The sequence below is a fragment of the Vombatus ursinus genome, unplaced genomic scaffold (genome assembly GCF_900497805.2).
Source record: "Vombatus ursinus unplaced genomic scaffold, bare-nosed wombat genome assembly UNPS02014874.1, whole genome shotgun sequence".
NCBI lineage: Eukaryota > Metazoa > Chordata > Mammalia > Diprotodontia > Vombatidae > Vombatus > Vombatus ursinus.
Genome location: NW_020954652.1, coordinates 8544879 through 8566307, shown reverse-complemented (window position 1 = coordinate 8566307; position 21429 = coordinate 8544879). Strand labels below are relative to the sequence as shown.

Sequence of the window (21429 nt, the reverse complement as noted above, 5' to 3'; positions counted from 1 at the left end):
GTTCTGTTTTTCAAGCAAATCTTCTTTTTATTTCTGGTGCTGCTAACATTAAAAAATAAATAAATAAAGTCACTGACTCCTCTAGTATCTCTGTTTGGAGACTAGGACTGAAAACTAGGGACTTCAGGACCAGTGATCTTCCAAGAAAAAAAATGAAAACTTTTTGGAGAAGACAGCAATAGGTGGAAAAGAGGTGCCCAACCACTGGCAGGTTTCCTGCCTGGGGGTCCAGTTTGCCCTACAAGGCAGCAGTTTTGAATGGCTCCTGAGTACGTCAGAAATGTAAAGCAATACAATTAGTGAATAGCATCAGTCTTGCTCAAGATTCATCTGTGGAGGAGGAGGGGGAGGCGGAGGGGGAGGGGGAGGAGGAAGTGTAAAGAGAAGGGGGAAGGAATCAAAGGAGGGCATTTCACAAAGAGATAATCCCTGTATTTTTGTGACATCATCCCACTGCTTATGTATATATAGGGAATCGTCCAGAGCTCCCCTCATGGTTCAGTCACTTTCAAAGTCAGCTGAAGGCAATAGGAAAACAGAGAGATACTCATTTGCAGCTTCACTCGCTCTCTCTAATATTTATGGACTTTACTTACTAGAAGGCTAAAGGATGATGTCAAGAATGAGAATTCAACTGGTCTGCATGATGTTTCTGGCTTTTACCTCCCAGAGTCTGTGCTCAGGTAAGCTCAGCTGCTCTTTGCTAAGTGAGAAATAATCTTTTTTTTGGTAAAATTATTATTTTCTACAATTTATGCTAATGCACCCATAGATAATTTTTAACTTATTCCAGTTTTTGTTCCATATGGATATATAGTGTGAATGCCTGCTTAATTTATCTGTGAAGACAGGGAAAGACATAAGTATTTTCCTTAAAAATCTGCAAAGCTGGTGCCGGTGTGATAGATGAAAATACTGCTTGACACTTTTTGAAACTCCAACACTGAAAGAATAAGGTTAAATCAGGCTATTTTTTTTTTTTTGCAGTATCTGTCAAGCCAATCGGGCACTCATCATTAAATTAAGACACTTAACTATCATCCTCATTCATGCTTTTAGTTTTTTGTCTCCTTTGTGATTGGTAATGTACAAAAATTCTAAACACACACTAGTGAATATGTGGATAATAGTGAAAGTTGATTTGTGATTACCAAGAATGATTATTGCATCTGATATGAGAGATTTATAAATTTTGATCCCTATGACACATCACTACATACCTTAAAAAACTGAGCAATCTTTGTATAATATCAGAGAATTTTTTAAAAAGTGTTTTTCTATTTGCCTTAGAAGGCACTATATGCAAATCAGGAAAAAATCAGTAGCCCTATTTTTTTTTTAGTAGATAGAAGAAAACTGACATATTCTTATGTATTTGGTATTTGGGAGTAGAGGCAACAGGAAAGGCCTTGCGGTTGCATGTTATTTTAGAACCCTCTCATGGAAGATAAGTTTGCAATAGACAGTGGCTCTTTAAAGCTTTGCCTAGTCAAAGATGCTTGCAGAAGTAAAGCTTGAAAAAGAACTGAGAAAGTATTTGTCAATTTCAGACATTCTTAGCAATAGGATATTGCCACATAGTTATGTGGGATGAAAGACATAGTTAAATTATGTTTGAAAGGATTGGTTATTACTTAAACACTTTGCTCATTAAATCCAAAACAGTCTTCTGAGATGAACCATAATTTATAGGTTTCAAGCATAGACTATTTGAAGATGGCTTATGGCATTCAAAAGCACATATTTTCAGATATTAACTTTTTTTTTCCCCCTGCAGAGCTCATAGGTGCAGAACTTATGAAATCTAACTTCCTCTTTATGTTCAACTTCTATCTGCATTTTAAAAATTACTGTAACAGAAAAATACATGAAGGTGTTTTAAGAAGAAATATTTTACTTATCCATACAAATTTTGAGAATGGTGATTTAACATTTATAGGAGAAAATGGGTCTAATTTAATAAAGCTTTATTTTGTGATATGATGCACTCATTCCTACCACATAGTTGCATGTGATGAAAACTATCTGAAAGGGATGGCTTGTTGCTTAATTAAGCACTTGGTCCAAAACATCTTAAACTACTTTCAACAGTGATTCCTAATTTATGGGTTTTACTGATTGACCATTTAAAATGGCTTAGGGCATTTGTCTTTATTGTCTTTAGGGAAAAAACAATAATGTAAAATATGGTCCCTAAGGGCAAGCAATCCTGTCTCCTTGGAAAAGTGACACCTCCTAGTAAAGCCTGTTAACAAATTGTTTATCCAGGCTTAATGCATCTGTTCAGTCCTTTTGTGTATATATGAGGAGATAAAAGACCTCAGTAATTTATTCACTGAATCTAGCTCATCTTAAAATGAAAACATAAGACAGTATTGATGAATTAGTATAGCAGGGTTTTTTTTTTTTTAATAGAGCTCTGTCAGTTTACTTAAAAGAGGTCAATAAAACTGTTTAAATGTTCTTTATGAAAAAGAATCCCTGAGAGCATAGAGTAGTGATTATAAAGACTATAGAAATTTTCAAATACATCAATCAGGAATATTCAGCCAATTTTTTTTCTCATAATTTCATGTGAGAATAGACCTTCATTTCCTAAATGAATTGCCAATTACCACTTCCTTGCAGGATAAGACCAATTGATTCAAAATGTATACTCAAGTCTAAAATAATATCTGAATTCAGAAAAGTCATAGTACCCTTTGCTCAAAGGGTAAGTGAAGAGTTATTAACTGTTGTTAACAGACTGTTGACTGAACTGTGTTCTAATTTTAAGACTTTCTCTTGGACTCATACATCATTCATTTTTAAATTATATAATTTAGAGGTGAGGCAGCATATGTGGTCAGTACATTGACAGTTGAAATGCATGTGGAATCAGAGGATCTGGGTTCAAATTACAGCACTGCCACTATAATACTTGTGTGACCTTGGACTAGACATTTGACGTTATAGGCTTCTGTTTTCCTTTTTCATAAAATAAGAGGTTTGGACTAGCAGCCCTAGATCTCTGATGCTATGACCCCTTTAAATTGAATAATGACAGTTTTCAGATGTGGCTTACATGCCTGATAAGGATCAAATGCAGGACTATATTTCCAGGAAAACTGAAATATACAATATCTATGACCCAAGTACGTACTATATGGAAGATACAGAAATTATTTAGAGAAATCGTTTCAATCCAACGCCTTATTTAACGAACTTACATGCAGATTTTTTAAGTAAGAGTTTCTATTACTCTAGATACCTATTATCTTAAGAAGGTAATTTTAACTGTTTTTTCTCTCTGGCCCTGCCTTTCTATCTCTGTCTCTATATCTCTCTGTGTATCTCTGTCTCTCTAACTCTGTATTTTTGTCTGTCTCTGGGAATTTCCGTCTCTCTCTGTGTCTCTGTCTCTCTAGCTCTGATTCTATGTTTTCATCTCCCTCTTTTTCTGTGTTACTGCCTATTTCTGTCTCCCTGTCTCTGTGTCTGTCTCTCATATTTAGAGAAGAAACTCAGTCCCCACTTAAATCTTAGCTTTTTAATATCAAACCAAACCAAAACTCTCTAAGGTGATCATGGAACCTGTATGATCTAGTTAATTAATATTTGATGATAAGCAGGTGGTTTTTATTTTTTTCCCTTCAGATTCAGAAGAGGAAATGAAAGCACTGGAAGCAGATTTATTGGCCAATATGTACACATCAAAGGTAATTCTTTTTTTCTTTCCTCCAGTCAGTGGCTACTGAACATAGGTCCTTTCATTATGAACATGGTCACCCTTTCAGATGGTAATCACTTCCAGGCTAGACCTAAAAGTTCATTTCCTTTTTCTGAAAGATTTTCCTTGAGTTCAAAGGAAGTGTAAAGGTGTTGACATTACACAGAGAAGGCTAGCATGACTCTCAATCATTGGAGTGTTGTTTTAATTAAATGGTCACATTTGATTTCATGAGAAAGAGGTAAAGTCACTGAAGGAAAAATGTGTTTCCACCCTTATTAGATTAGGCTTGGTGAAAGGTTTATTGACCTCAATTTAAATGCTCCCAATGACAACTCACTGGACAGTTTTTAGATGGCTTAAGGGAAACAGCAAATGGTTTACAGATCTTTAGAATAAAAGATGGTAACAATGGGAGGAGACAATATGGTAGAGTGAAATTCAATTGAGATTAAGCACACGTACAATACCAGCACTGTGTCTCCATCACTAACTGGTGATTCAACAACAGTTCAAGTCACATATGCTTAGCCTTCTTGTTGACAAATTAATGGAACTCAACTAGAAATGTTTGTTCAAAGGATTCTTAGGGTCTTCTTGAAGAGACCTTAAAGGACATTTGAGTGACAGATTGAATTGGTGACAGATGAGAAGATGACATGAGAAGACTGAGATCCAATGAGGAAAGGGGGTTTGCCCAAATCACATAGATAGACAGAGTCAGAATTTGAACCCAATAGATCATTCTTCTAGAGTTGAAAAGGAACTGAGAGGCCATCTAGTACAAACCTAGTCATTTTGAAGTTGAGGAAACTGAGATCTAGTCACTTAACCCCAAATGCCTCACCAAAAAGACCCCCCCAAAAAAACAAAAACAAAAACAAAAGTCCATCACAAGTAAGCTTCTTGAGGATAGGGGCTTTCCTGGTCGTACCCTTTATATCCCCAGTAACTAACAAAGTTACATAACAGGAACTTAGTAAATGAATTGAATTGAATGAAATACGATGTCTAAATCTACAATACTATGAATTTTTATTTTTTTCTATTTTCTATGTCTATTGTAGAAGATAGAGAATATTAAGTATCTTAGAGATCATGTAATTGAAACTTCTCATTTTATTGATCAAAAAACCTTTACTTTTATCAATACTTTTTCTTGGTGAGGCAATTTGGGTTAAGTGACTTGCTTAGGGTCACACAGCTAGTGTCAAATGGCTGAGGCCAGACTTGAACTCAGGTCCTTCTGCCTCTAGGGCTGGTACTCTATCCACTGCACTACCTAGCTGCCCCATTAGCAATACTTCTTACATGGAACAATCCCTCAAGGAGAATGGAAACTGACTATGTTAGTTTTCATAATTGGAGACTTAATTTTGGATTTAAAGGGTTGTTTTGTTATTGTTGTGGTTGTTACTGTTTGTTTTGTTTTGTTTTTAGTCTTTAGGCAAAGCTGTGACTAAAAAGATGCTAATTCCTTATTTGAACAACATAAAATGTTGCATAAAAACAACATTTAAATTTATTCCTTTAGGAAACATTGTGATAAAAACCTCAAAATATCTTTATTCCATGTTTCTTCTTAACCTAAATTATAGCTCTAAATTTACTCAATGAAAACCTTTTTCTTTCTTTTTTTTTTTTTTGGAGGGGTAGGGAAAGAGGTTTTCAATATGTTTAATAGAAATTTGTAATCACAAGGTATGCATTAATATAATGAAGTTGGAAAAGGAAGCCATATGATGACTCCATCCTGAGCAGGGAAATTAAAAAGAAACAAACATGTTTGATAAAATAACAATGGTTAGTAGGAGACATTAAAATAGAAAAGGAGGTAATGGGAGAAAACTCATTTCGTACACGACGAAACCTACCCAAAACATATTTCTTGACTTAGATATTTGAAAAGACAGCTGGATTATTAGATTTATATTTTAAATCTATAAAACAACTGTTTGACTTCCATGTAAATAGATATATAAGCCAGAAATATTTAAAATTAAACCCAAGAAGACTGCCATTAAAATTCATATTTTCCTTATTTTCAGGCAGCTGTTGGTGATTTAGGCATTTTTCAAAGGAATTAATTTCATTTTCAGTATCTCCTATCCTTTCAAATTTATGAACGTCCTATTCATGTCATCTGGATGAAATACCTAATAAGGTCTCATTAGACTGAGGGATGAGGTGTTAGAATAAAGTGGTGGTTTGAACAGAATATACTGTTTGCTACTTAACCCCTAGTATGAGGTGACCTAAAGGTACCAGGTGGGCTCTGAAAATGTACGAAGATGGTTAAAATAAGAGCTTTCCAAAATTACTGACTATCAAATTCTCCCTAACATGTTCTCTGTCCCTTCTTCCCCTTCTTCTCCCCCATTTTGTACCAAGACTGTCATTTCCCTATGTATATGATATATACCTACTTTATTCCTGGGATATTGAGAAAGTAAATTACTTGCCCACAATCATTCATCCGATATATATCAGAAACAGAAAGTCCCCTAATCCAAGGCCAGCTTTCTATCCTCTATGGCACCCTGTTTTTCCTCCCCATTTTTGTTGTTTTTGTTCAGTCATTTCAGTCATGTCTGACTCTTCAAGTCCCCATTAGGGTTTTATTGGCAAAGATACTGGAGTGGTTTGCCTATTACATTCCCATTTTACAGAGGAATAAACAGAGGCTGAGGGACTTGCACAAGATTATAGGGTCAGTAGGTATCATAAAGCCCAAGACCTATAATGCCCAGACAAGAGCACTTCAGGTTAAAGTATTTCAATAACTGAATTCCATAAACATTTATCAAGTATGTACTAAATGCCTGGCACTGCTGGAATAGAAATGGAATTGAATGGAAAGGAAGGACCAAAGTGAAGCACCATCTGACCTTGAAGAGCTTCTATTCTATTAGAATGACAACTATTTATCATCTCCACCCTGGCCAGTTTTGAAGGCACAAGGTAGAGCTTCTAAAACCAGGAATAATTTCATCTCCTCTAGAATACAGCCCTATATGTATTCTGCTCTTTCCTAATACAGCAAATTCACCAAACTACTATATCTGTCTCTATGGAGGACAATTAAAATTAAAACTTTTAAAAAATAGTTTGGAAAGGATAAGTTTTTGATTTTTAGTTTATTTTTTTTAAACTCTACTCTTGTTTCCTGCTTTTGAAATTCATTATAGAGAAGAACTGACAATAAAACCAACAAAAGCTATAATTAAGGAATAATAAGGACACCAACTAGACAGGAAGTTAAGCCACTTTCTTAATAGCTTATTCATAGTAATTTTTTGAAGCTATTTTCTATGGGAAGAACAAGGGCAATTACTGTGGAATCTGATCACTAAAAGCACTGATGCTATGCAAAATGAAGAGATCTCCTTATATGGAGATAGTCATACAGTTTTTGTTGTTGTTGTTCAGTTGTGTCCAACTCTTTGTGACCCCATTTGTGTTTTTTTGGGGGGGGGCATAGGTACTGGAGTAGTTTGCCATTTCCTTCTCCAGATCATTTTACAGGAGAGGAAACTGAGGCAAACAGGGTTAAGTGACTTGCTCAGGGTCACACAACTAGTAAGTGTCTGAGGCTGGATTTGAATTCAGGTCTTCCTGGTTCCAGGCCTGGAGCTCTGTCCACTATGGTACCTAACCACCTGTAGTACCTAGCTTCCCACTGTCCTTCAGTTACCGGAGCTGTTCTTATATTGCCCTTAGCTCTTATCTATCATTATTATGGCAATAAAGTAAAGTGAAATCTACTTGGGGGAATAGAAGATTCTCTTTTACAACTCATTGTATCTCCCAAACCGGGTATAGTATCTTGCCTATTGCGTGTGGTTAAGAAGTGTTTGTTCAGTTGAATTAAGTTGGGTCGATTCTTTAGATTAGACTGTACAACGGAACATTTCTGAGTTTTTAATATTTTCTTAGTTCCTGGCTCTTTGAATTTTGCACACATATTCATTCTGTTGACTTTGTCAGCATTTCTGGTCTAAATACATGCTTTTATTACCTACTAGAAGGTACAGAAAATGAGAGGCTGTCACTTTTTTAAAATGATTCATGAATTTATAGTGACTAAATAATAAAACAATAACATCTATTTTTCTTACTGTACCTTATCTGTTTTGCAAGACCTGATTTCCTGAAGAAGCTCAGGGTGACGATTTGTTTGTAGCATTACTGCTTATTCTGAAGGTAACTGAAGATTGGGGAACACACATTGTACTCTGTTCATGTCTCTACTATTACATTATGTTAAAAAAATAACATAGTTCCCTATTGTATCTCCTTCTCTAGTAAACTTTCTACAAGGCAGTGAGAATAGTTGATCCTGTCAATATTATTAATGGTTAATGACCATAATTAATAGCATTCACACTTACTAATACTTCTAATATTACTAGTATTCATAGAATCATAAGATCAGGGCTAGACATTGGAATTTCCAGGTCAGGAAACTCTTTCTACCAATTCAGGTCCCCATGGGTTCTCTTCAATTTCTAGTCTTAGGAAGTTGCCTTGAATGCTGAAAGTTTAAGGGGTCTATTCAGGGATACATGGTCAGGAAGTGTCAGAGGCAGGGTTTGATGCTAGAGGTCTTACTTCCTCCCAGAATAGTTCTCTATCTATAATGCCATGCTGCTCTTGCATGCAGGTGACCCCCTACGGTCATAGGATTAGAGATTGTAGTTCAAGAGCAAGGAGCTACCTAAGGCTCTCCAGTTCCAGGACCTTCCCTTTTTTATGAGGAGTGAATGGAGTGCTGGACTCAGAGTCAGGAAGACCTGTGTTCTGACTTCAGCCCACGCCTTCGTGTTGTATGTCCATGGTATATAGAAAGCACTTAAGTAGTGATTTAAGGCTTGCGAAGCACTTTACATATATTATCTCATTTTACTCTTCAACAACCCTGAAAGGTAGGTGTTATTATTATCCCCTTCCTTTTATAGATGTGTAAACTGAGGCAATCAGAAGTTAAGTGACTTGTCCAGGGTCACACAGCTAGCAAGTGTCTGAAGCCAGATTTATACTCAAGTCTTTCAGACTCCAGGCCCAGCCCAGCACTGTAGCTCCACCTAGTTGCCTCTCAAGTTCCTTAATCTCTCTCTGAGCCTCAGTTTCCTCATCTATAAAATGGGAATGACAATATCTGTAGTACTTGACTTCTCAGGTTATTATGATGATCAAATGAGAATATATGTGAAATGCTAGTTGTTGCTATTATGATATTAATTTGTTACTACTACTGTTTTCTATTTAAAATATTCTACAGGTCTATAGGTCAGCCCTCCATTTTGCCATTCCTCTTCATATCTCACAACATAGTTGATGATTTTGTCTTTCATGCAATAATGATGGTCATTGGAACTACATTCCCCCCCCCCCTTTCTTTTTATCTGAATAGTAAAGTGCAACTGCTAAATGACTAATTGGCATTGAGTTTCTAAAATATAAAAGTAGATACATTTCAAAATATATTCTCATATAATCACAACTTTAGAAAAATCTTCAAATAATATTTCATTAAAAAGACTGGGGGCAGCTAGGTGGCGCAGTGGATAGAGCACTGGCCTTGGAGTCAGGAGGACCTGAGTTCAAATCCAGCCTCAGACACATAACACTCACTAGATTATGTGACCCTGGGTAAGTCACTTAACCCCAATTGCCTCATAAAAAAAAAAGACTGCAAAAGATAAAATAATTAATAATTTCTTTGTTTAGCAAGAGTTTTTAATTACTGCCATATATCAGCGTCCTCATTAGTAAAATGAGGGTTCTGAACTAAGAAGATGATTTTTAAGGTTCCTCCCAGTTTATTAGGCATGGTGAGCTAACGATCGTGGTTTTTAAACACAGAATCTAACATAAAAAATAGCAGTTTGTTTAAAATGTCAAGCTTGGTCCTAACACCAGTTTGCCCATTTCTCAGCTGTAAACCCAATTTAAGATGGGATCTTCAGTTTTATATATTCCTTTGCCTATCACAGATCAGTAAAACAAGATTTCCTCATTGGAAAATGACCCTGCTGAATGTGTGCAACCTTGTCAATAACTTAAACAGCCAAGCTGAAGAAACAGGAGAGACGGGTGAAGACGAACTTCTCTTGAGAAGGCAGTTCTCAACTTTAGATGGCTTTAACTTGGAGGCAATGCTGACCGTCTTCCAGCTCCAGAAAATCTGTCAGAGCAGAGCCTTTCAACACTGGGAGGTAAGACACGGAATGCAAACCTAGTTTTTGTTACACTGATTCAGTGCTGATTTCTCTTGATTTTCCTCCAATTTTGACAAGTAGTATAATAGCAAGACTCACAAATGTTGGAAATGAAGGATGTAGGTTCCTAATTCTGGCAACCATCAAAGTCTTTTCAAATATTTGGGGTTGAGTAAAATATTTCCCTCCAAATTTAGAAGGATGATATAGTTTAATGGAGATATAATGCATATATATGCATTTAATTCACACTCAAGGAAGGACTTTTTTTGATGCCTAAGGAATCTTAGGGAGTTCAAGATATTCATATTTTTGTCAAGAACCATGAAATCATTATTGGTCATCTATCAATAATTTCACACTAGGGATGGTTTCAGTTATTATAAGAATTTATTAGACTAGTATAATTTGTACTAGTTAGTGCATCTCAAAATAGGGTATCCGGTTACCACTGAGTATTAATTTCATTTATTTTCAGCAACTCCCGTCAACCCCACTACAAGTGAATTGTAAAATATTGTTCATTATTCAGAACTGCAAGGCCATGTCTAAATCAGTGTCTTCCAAAACAAACAGAATGGTGCATTGATAAAACACATAATTTCTCAACCTCAGACTATTTCTGCCTTAGTGGTTAACACATCTCAGTCCCCTTGGTTCAGAGTGTTCAGACTAAGAGCCCAGGATAAGGAGGGAGCCAATATAATCATGGAGGAATAGAAAAAGGAATCCATTTTTGAGGACCTATAGGAGTAATAGTTCAGTACATCAGGAAAAACAAATTTTCTCAATAAGTTAGTGAACCAATAGTTTCAAAATATCAGTCTAGATAATCGTGTTTAATTATTCCTACATCAAATGTATCATTAGGAACTGTTAGCCAGAAGTTTTTGATTATAAAGCTTATTTACAATAATATAATTTAACTTTAATATCATGCCCAGAACAAATCATCTGAAGCCCAGAATCCTACTTAGCCATAGATAAAACAGCTACCTTACCTAATGGCATACTGAATATTGCCCCAGTAGATACAGCAACAGAGCAAGAGTAGAGAACTCAGCAAGACCTGAGTTCAAATTCCACCCCACACACTTTGTTGTGATCCTGGGAAAATTACAAACTTCTCTGTGCCTCAGTTTCCACATCTATAAAATGGGGATGATAATAGTGCCCACCTCAAAAGGTGATTGTGAGGTTCAAATGAGAATATATCTTTATTTGTATGTATGTGTGTGCATAGTGTATATGTGTATGTTTTCCAAACCGTAAAGTGCCGTACAAATGTTAGCTGTTGTTAGTATTATTATCTCTCCTATTCTGAGGATCCATTCTGTGAACTTTATTTCAAAGATGCTAATATATAATCTATCATGTAGGACTGTCTGATGTCCACTAAGAGAGTGAAGGGATTGTTCTTAATATTTAGCTACCTAAGTGGATGAGTTTGGGACCAGATTGATGTTTTGGAAAGCATCAAAGTCCAGTAGAATGTAAGCTACTTGGTGATGGGAGTTGACCCCCAACCCCCAGCCCAGCACATAATGCTTTGTCCACAGACATAGATGAACATATGATTTCATTGATGAAGTTAGGGAACTCCCAATGAGGATTTCCCTCTGCCAATGTAGATTAGCACCTTCCCTGTTACTTCTAGTTTTAATTGCCTTAGACATTGAGAGGATTAGCAGATTAGCCAGACTCACTGGGCCAGTATGGATCAGCTGCAGATCTTGACCCAATGTCTTCCTGGCTCTGAGACAGGCTCCCTATAGTCTAAACAATGTTGCCTCTCACTCTCCACTTAGGAGGAGCTTGATAAATATTTATTGAATTTATTTCAACGCTGTGGGGAAATAAAATCCTGGCAAGTAAAATAAACATTTTTTTTTTTTTAAAAATTCTTTCGATGGTGGGCTGGGGAGGAGTAGAATAGTCTTTGGATTGACAGCTGTGACAATTGTCCCTCATCTTTTATATCCGAGTTTTATGTTGATCACAGTATTCACAGTGGACTATCATTAGTAATTTTCCCAATCTGTCACAGAGAGAAAGAGGAAAGACATAGCAGGATGACTTCCAGTGTTCCCATTAAGGCATACAGAACAGAAATTCTTAGGAAGAAAATCTGTAGACCTGACTAATTTTCATTAGTCATGAATTTAGTCATTCTTTGATTGAAAGTAATGTTTAATTTCTCTAGTCCTTTAAACAAAAATCTTGCTTTTGTAAATCACTGGGGGACGGGGGAAGCCATAGGACTAGGGGATCCAGAACTATATTTTTTTTTTATTTTTTGGGGTGGGAACTCCTAGTATTCTCTTAACTTTCTTATAGATACAGATCAACAACTTCTGCAAAATGTATAGTCTGAGGGAGTTGTCTGGAGCACTGAGAAATTAGCTGACTTGCTTTTCACAGCTAATATGTGTCACAGACAGGAAAAGAAGTCAATGGGACTTCCTAATTCCATGGCCCACCAGCCCTATATTGTGTATTCTATGCCATACTATTGATGACAGAGGATAAGATTCTCATGGATACAACAGGCAAATAACAAGATAGATTTTTTTTTCAGGCAAAGACATCCTGACCAAAAAAGATGAAAAGGAAGACATGATTTGTCATATCAGACATATTCCAATACATGATGTATCAGACAAGAAAATAAAGGCTATAAAGTAGTAGGCTTTTTCAAAAAAAAAATTAACTCATTATTGAGTGATTTAGAAATAAAATAACATTATTTAAGGCATGGTGAAAGTAGTTATGGATTTGGATAGAAAAGCTAAAGATTTGGAAATGATATTTTCTCTTAGTACTTTTTTTCTCTCCTCCTCATAGGGAGTGATGGCAGTTTGAAATCTATTACTTCAAGGTTTTATTCAGTTCAGTTTTATTCAGTTTATTCAGTTGGTCATCTTTTAAATTCTGTCAAGTGATTTACTGACAATATAATGAACTCAAGATTTGTCAGATATAACAAAAGTTTGACTAAATCTCTTAGCCTAAATTGGGCGAGCAACTGGAAATAGATTTTCTAAAATGGTTTTTAAAATTTCTATCTGTAAAATACTGGATCATCATATCATCAAAACAAGTATTCAGAGTGCTTTTAAGTATAAGCCATGCATGGTGGCCTTTTCCCATCAAAATTTAGTATGGAGATTCCATAACTCTCTTGGGTTGCCAATTAATCATTGTAAAGCTAGTATGCTTAAACCTCAGCTCATTGCTTCTAAGATAGGAACACAGTGACTAGTTAATAACCATGAATAGCATATGAGAAGAACAGCCTTTAGACACTGAATTAATTTTCAGGTTTTCTGAGTTGGGAAGTATGGTAGGTGCTTGTGAGATAGCACCACCAATTGAGCACATTAAAAAAAAGACCATTAAATGAAAGTTGTTTAGATTATAAAAAGACTCACACATTAATATAAGGATTAGAATACTGGGAGCAAAGGCTTAGAAAGCTGTTCATTTATTTGAACTTATTCACCTCTCACTAATAAAGAACAGGAGAGGAGAGAAATTCTATGCCCCGCAAATTACCACTGCTTACCAAAAGTTACATGTAATTACTGATGTTGAATTAAGTCAAAACTGCTCTAGACTACTTATATTCTTCCCCACCCCTTTTAATAAACATTTAATTCAACACCCATGTATTTATTTACCTGTTTATCTATCTATGTACAAAGGTAACTTAATGGTAGAGGGCATAGAGTGTGGAACTTGATTTGGGAAGACCTGAGTTTAAATCTTGTCTCAGACACTTGCTAGCTGTGTGATTTGACTTCTGTTTTAGTTTATTCATCAGAGGAATAAGGATTATAATAGCATCTACCTCATAGGATTGCCATGAGGATTAAATAAATTAATCTATGTGAAGTTCTTTGCAAACAACATTATTTAAATGATCACTGTTAGTATCACCACCATCACCACCACCACCACCACCACCACCACTACTACTACTACTATCACTACTACCACTACTACTACTACCTCTACTACTACTACTACCACTACTACTACTACATTTACTATCTTGCATAAGAATTAAAATGTGTACTAGAATAATTAAGAAAATGTACAAAATACTATTCTAGAATGTATTACCTGTTTTTGGAGAATGCTTAATAAGGGCTAGTAAAAGCACGTTTTCTTGGATTTTTATCAAGTGGATAGAAAGGAAGGGGTAGGGAGAAAATGCCATATAGATTTCCCAAATTTAACAAGCAGTCATAACATGGAAAAATTAACAGGAAAAACAACATTCATATGAGAAAAGAACTAGCAACAAAAACCATAGAATGAGATGTTTATATTTAAAAAAAAAAGACATGAACTATGAATACTAAGCATAATGATGTGAGTTCCTAACACAATAAGGTACATTTGAATTCACAGGCATCACTGAGATGTGGTAAGATGTGACTAATGACCAGAATAAAATTCCAGAAGGGTATATACTTTATTCAAGAGAAACAATAAATAAATTCTTCAGTTGGAATATCATTATATATTCAGAAGATACAGACATATGAGAAAATATAGGAACCTGAAAAGCAAGTTGGATTGAAAACATTTGGGTGAGGATCAATGGAGAGAGAAATGGAAGTGATATTGTTATCAAAATATTTCTCAATACCCTTAGACAGAAGGGGGGATTTTATGAGTTGTTTATGAAATGCTACATACCTGATGTAGAAGCATGATTCAGAAGCAATTAGAGACTTCAACTCTCTGGACATCTGCTGAAGGTTAACCCCTGCCCTGCTAGCAGCAGGAAAGCTAAAAAAAGTATGACTTTATCTCCTCTTTCAAATGATTGTATATGGGAGAACTGCTATTCTGAACCTATTTCTCATCAACAAAGAGGGATTTTTTTTTTCTGTAATGGAACCAGCAGCAACCCCGGAAGCAGGGAACAAATTTATCATGAAGTTTGAGATAGAGAAGAATATCAGACCTAATTTGATGTGCATTTTAGATTTGGAGAGAGGTGACTTAAAATGGTTTAGAGAAAGGATGTAGAATACAATGGTCTAATACATTTGAGCCATGGGAGTCTCTGAGAGTGATATTATGAAGACACCAAGAGAAAAAATTCCCATGATGAGGGAAACATAGGGCCCTGAATATAGGGTTAAATGGGGAAATCATTAACTAATCATTTTTTAAAGGTGTGTATACCAGATTCAAACAAGAGATAAATGAAGGTGAATACTAAAACATAACACAGTCTTATAAGAATTGTGTCTGAAATACATTCAGAATGGTCTAAAACTTGAGATTGAAAATTTGGGATCGTAGAAAGTGGATCTTTATCTATGTTGGGGAGAAGAGCAGAATCAAAGAGATAGAATGATTGTTCAGGGTGAATGGGAAGTTGGTAATGAATGATAGTGAGAAGGATGAACCACTCAAAACTTATTTTGCTTGTTTTCTTTCCAAGGAGGATGATATTTGAACTGGGGATGATAAAACAAAAATGATAAACAGGGAGGTGAAACTGAAGATAAATGAGGAGATGGTAAAGGAGAACCTGGCTGTCCTCGATGAGTTTAAGTCATCAGGATTAAACAAATAACATTAGGGTATTATTAGGAACTGGCCGGTGTGATTATTGATTATAGTTATCATGAAAAACTCCTGGTAAATAGATGGGCTTTTCAAAGACTGAAAAGAGACTAGTAAAGGTCTGCAAAGCATAAGCCAGGAAGTTGGCAAATTTCTATAATATTCAATTAAAGGTTATGAAAATAATGTATTCAAAATCTAGCAATCATCAAAAAAACAAGCATAGCTTCATTAAGAGTAGGTCATACCTGACTTTGTTTACTCATTTATTCTCCCTCTCTCCTCAGACTAGATATTCTCATTCTGTTTTGTACTGGGTCAAGAGGTATACCACAGATCCATAGAATTCCATTCTATCCAATTCACATGAAGCCGTCAAAATTATTAAGCATTGATTGGTTTCTAGGCACTGTGTTAGATCCTGGTGGATACAAAGAAACCCTGCCCTCAGGAAGCTTACATTCTATTGGAGGGAAATAATACATACACAGAGAGGTCATATATGGAAACATGAAGTAGGCTTTGCCTGGAATGCATAGTACATGAGTTAACTGGAAGCTAGGGTGACATCATTTTTGACAGGAAAACAAAAACCAGCAGCAAGGACATTAATTATGGAGTGGAGAGATGCATTATTCAACATATTCAATTAAACAAACATTTATTCAGGGCCTATAACACTTGCTTGTGGTATTGTCTTAGATGTTCAGCATATCAATAAGGTCCTCCACTGAGGAAGTATTATCTGTTTTCCTCATTCTTATTCCACCTCCCCTCACCAATCCCTTTTTTTTTCCCCTAGATAACTCCCAGAGATGTGAATCTGGAATGATTTGGAGTGATCATAGGAATCTGAGTTCTAGGATATCCCAAAAGTTTGTGGCTATTCTAGTGAAAAAACAAAAGATTAGGTTTGTTCTTGGATCCCATAGTTACATTGGGTTGGCCTTGAAGCAAAATAAACCCTCAGATTATTTCCATAACTGATCCATGCAATGGAAAACTATAGAAGTTCACTCAAGCCTTTTATTTTTTTGTCCATGGGATGGCTTTCTTGTCTTGCCAGAAACTGACTAGGGCTCTGAATGAATTGAAGACAAGTCCTTCTGTTTAATTGTCTTCTATATTGGACTAGCCACCTAAACTAAAACAACACAAAAAATGCCGTGAGATCCATTGAGATCCACTGGGCAATGTCTCTGATGTACATGAGCTACACAGAACCCACCATAAAGTACAAGGATAATGGGAAGAACATTGCATTAGCAATCAAGAGTCTTTCTAGGCCTACTTCTCCCTCTTGTCATGTGACCTTGAATCAAGTCTTTTAACTTCTCAGTTTCCTTAGCTATAAAACTGGAGTCATTTTGAGGGTCAAATGTGATATTATTAATAATTTTAATAATAGCCAACATTTATAGAGCTCTTTAAAGTTTGAAAAATTCCTTAGCATTATTATCTCACTTTTTCCTTGCAACAACCCCAGGAGATAGGGGCTAACTTTATCCCCATTTTACAGGTGAGGAAACTGAGGCAGGTAGAGGTAAAAGGACAGGATAGGGTAATACAACTAGTAAGTGTCTGAGACCTGATTTGAACTCAGGCCTTTCTGATTCATTACAGGTCTAGTACTCTCTCCACTAAATGAAAGGAGTTTTTGTCAACTTTAAAGTGGCATCTAAGTATAAGGAATTATAATTATACATCCCTGATTCATTCAGATTACATATGTATTACAGCTACTCCAAGAAGATGTTCTTGATTCTGGAAATCTGAACCGTGAGAAAGAAGAAGTAATGAAGAGGAAAACCCCTTATATCCTGAAGCGGCAACTCCATGTGAATAAAGCCAGAAGACCCTACATACTTAAAAGGAGTGCTTCCTACTATTGAAAAGGAGGAAAAATACCTAATTTAGTTTATGAGTAACTGTGCTTCATGGTCGTTATAATTCAACATACAAGCATATCAGTGTGAAAATTATATGACAAAAGAACAGAATTGTTTTTGTCTTTTCTGCAATTGTGGTTTCTTGAATGTGATTTTTTTTTAATCAAAAGAATTAGACAGAAAACATTCCAAATAAATTTCATTTCTAAGCATGATGTATTGTGTATAACAAAAACTATTAAATATTAGCAACAACATCAGATTTTGTGATTTCACAGCAAAACTGTTTGAATTATTGAAATCAATCATTGAAAATATTTTATGTAAGTTAGACAAAATTTCATTCAATGTTAATAGTGAAATCCTTTGGTGAAATACTTCTGGCCCCGAGGCAAAGCTTAGGGCATATAAGTCATGGATAGTCAAATAAGCTAGGATAGCTGATAAACCTATTGAGTGGATTAGTGAAGAGAGAGGAAAATTCACCCTTCCTTGTACCCATTTTGAATCTGAAAGATGCATAGATAGAGAGTGATGGTCTTAGAGAAATAAGACTCAGGAAAATTCCTGAACAATTATTAATAATTATTTATATTTCAATGAATGATCTTTTGATTAAAATAAAAGCTTTCTGGAAAAGATACTTTGTAGGTAATAAAGTGAATCAAGTCATCAGATCCACAAGTCTCAGAGAAGTCACTTTCATTAAACTAGTTCTTCATTCCATCCTCTCCTCTTTCCTATTCTATGGTATTGTCCAATCACTGGCATCTGAACTTTTTTGGGAGGAAGAGTTATGTAGGTACCAGTCCTTTTGATTGGATTGAATTGTTTGGAGCCTAGAGTTTAGAAGTGATAGGAGATCAAAAGCAGTAACTGATGAAGTTGTTCTGAGATCTGTCTGTACTACACAGCCCTTCACAAAACATCTTGGGAGTTGTAGAATATTGTGGACTCAGAGTTAGAACAATTCTTCCTTAATGAGATCCCTTTGTAGCAGAGAACTTTTTAGGGGGAGAGGGGGTGGCGAGGAGGGGTCTGGAACTCTCTGGCTTTGCCCTGGGCGGGCAATAGCCTCACCTCAATCTCCCTTCCCTCAGGGAGTCAGCGGCTGCTGTTCCTAATTAGAGAGGTGCTCAAGCCCTGCTTTACGCAGGTAATCTCAATAATAAATTACAGGAATGCTCACCCCATTATATTGTCAAGTTCACGTGAAATGGAGCTGTTTTCTTCTTGAGTGCCATTTCGAAAGACTACATTAATCAGGTACAGAAAACTAGTGTGATAATGGCTCCAAAATGGGACTTGTCTGTGCAATGCAACAAGTTTGATCTCTGTCTCTTCATTTCTTTCTGTCTCCCTGTCTGTCTGCCTCTCTCTCTTTTCCTCCCTCCCCCACCTTTCTCTTTCTCCATCTTCCTCTCTATCCCCTTTTCCTTTTTCTCTCTCTCTCCTATTTTTGCTTCTGTTTACTTATAGTCTCTGTCTTTCATAATCTACTGAAAAGGCAGATATTAAAATAAATTAAGGAAAAAAAACTTAGGCTCTTTTATGGGTTACAATGCACATTTACTTAGTATGATCCTTACAACAACCTCAAGAGATAGGAGAGATAGGCATTGTTATCACCATTTTAGAAATCAGGAAATTGAAGTTCAGAGAGGATGAACATCTGGTGTGGTCACCCAATTTATAAAGGAAAGAGATAGGACTAAAACTCAGGTTTATGATTCCAAATCTCTCCCCTCTCCCTTCTGTTCTCTACTTACTCTTCCCATAGGGAACAGGACAGAGATTGAAGAATCCCTTCATTTTAAACATTGGCAGAACCCTTGTAGTGAAATACTCTAAAATGATTTTTTTTAAATGTCTGTTAACAAATAATACATCATTTAAAAAAAATCCTTAGTGTATTTCAGGGTTTCTTGTAGCTCATTTTAAGAAATGTTGTTTGAGGGAATTCTCAGATGAGGAAACTCTACCAATGAAGTATTAGAGTTACCCAGAATAACAAGAGGACAAATGATTTCCCAACGGTCATGCTGATGTGGTTTAGGGGTTCAGGGGTGCTGGGACCCCAAAAACACAACATGAGGGTCCTGCGCAAAAGAATTCGACCCAATCCTTCTTTCAGCCAAAGACAAGGTTTATTAGAACATCCATCATATTGGGCAGACTCTTAAGGAGTCTGAACATGGGTAAGCAGTGGCTAGATTATAAGAATCTGACCAGTGGCTAGATTATAAGAATCTAAGCATTGGCTAGATTTTAAGAATCTCAGCATCTTAATGGAGACAAGATGGACTTTATATACAGAAAGACTGTGGGAGGGATCTAGGAGTGGCCAAGTAGCTTGGGGTGACTGGAGGAGGGGTCTAAGGAGATCTGGATGGGAGTGTCCAGTAAACTGGGGTGAACAGAACTCCTGGGACCTGGACAACGGAGCCTAGCTAGGATTAAGTGTGGGAAATGGCCAGGGGCCATAGGGAGGTAAAACAATGGAGGGGAGATTGGGTGTAGCCACAATGAAAGGCCAGTTGATGGGAATATAGCCTCAGGGAAATGCCAGAGATTTGGCCATGTGGGAAAGTCCAGGGTTTTTCCTTTGGGGAGGGGGCAGAATATAACCCCATCATTCCCCCCTCAAACAAATAGGAACCCAAATTCTTTTGGGGTAAGGGGCGAAGATCTCAGCTTCTGAAACTGCTTCCTGATGGCAAGGGGCATAGAGCTGTCCCTGCCTCAAGGGGGTCCCAAAGAGGAGGTTGACTGGACCAAGCACAGGCTGCATCCAGGGAATGATGGGGGGGACGTTGGCTGGCACTCACTGTTACCACCCGTAGGTGAATGGCTTGTAGTCTGGAAGACACCAATCTGACAGAAAAGAACTGCAGGGCCCGTATATGAAACGGACTAGATTTAAGGCCCAACTTTGAGAGGATAAAACATACTTAGCTCTGTTTGGATTCAGCTTTCCAACCATGCAGTATCAAATCTACCTCATAGCCAGACTCAGGAATAGCCAGGTGGGTAACATTCCCTTTCAAAGGAACATAATGGGGAAACTGAGCCATGAGGATACCATCTTAGACCGAGGCTAAAATTGTCCTCTCAGCTTCCCACCAGTATTACCTTCTGAGTAGCTTGTGGCATTTCTCTCAGATGGTGGATTATTGATTATCGATGGATTATGACCCATCAGACAACTCAAAATAAAATCCTAAGAGCTTTTACCTCAAGCAGCAGGTTTTACTAATTATAGCTTAGGAAAAACTTTTCCAGGATTTACATCTCAAAACTTAAAATTTATCCTAGTGTAAAAAGCCAATCATTAGAGATTTCTATACACTTGCAAATTCTCAGCAAGCCATACATAAAATCCAACCCCATCAATGCCAACCAATCTAAGGTGGAGATAATATTTTAATCCACAACTCTATGGCTAAAGGTTCAACTCTCTTATTACTACACTCTACTTCCTCTCATTACTACATTACCATACTAAACGTCTCTGATCTAGACCAAAGATTTTATAGCTATAGTGTGCCAACAGTGAGGAATTTCCTTTACCAAGCCAGAATTTAAACTTATCTGCTGCTTATAGCTATAGAGAGGTTCTTGGGGCATGGAAGGGTAAAGTTAACTTGTCCATAGTCACATAGACTGGGGTATGCTAAATCTTTCTACAGAAAGTGCTCCTCAAAAAAAAAAACTAAAAAATAATTTATTTTCTCTTCCTCCCACAATCCCTTTGAAAATCAATCAACCAATCAATAAATATTTATTAATCACTTACTATGAGGCAAATGACATACCCTCCCTTCAAGGAGTTTACAATCTAATGGAAGAGACAAAAGGTAAACAAATCTATACAAAGTCATTTGTATACTGGATAAATAGGAAATAATTAACCAAGAGAAGGCATTAGAATTAAGAGGGATTGGGGAACGCTTCCAGTAGTGGAATTTTAATGGGGCTCTGAAGGAAGCTAGGGAAGGTCTATAGTTGGAGTGAAGGAGGA

The 21429-nt window shown here is 36.4% G+C and overlaps 1 protein-coding gene across 1 annotated transcript; it reads left to right on the top strand.

Moving 5' to 3' along the window:
- Nucleotides 1-610: 610 nt before the first annotated feature.
- NTS (neurotensin) lies at nucleotides 611-17486 on the top strand. Its single transcript, XM_027842459.1, has 4 exons — nucleotides 611-683; nucleotides 3637-3698; nucleotides 9706-9927; nucleotides 17259-17486. The coding sequence occupies exons 1-4, from the start codon at nucleotides 611-613 to the stop codon at nucleotides 17409-17411; spliced, it is 510 nt and encodes a 169-aa protein (XP_027698260.1). The 3' UTR covers nucleotides 17412-17486.
- Nucleotides 17487-21429: the final 3943 nt, after the last annotated feature.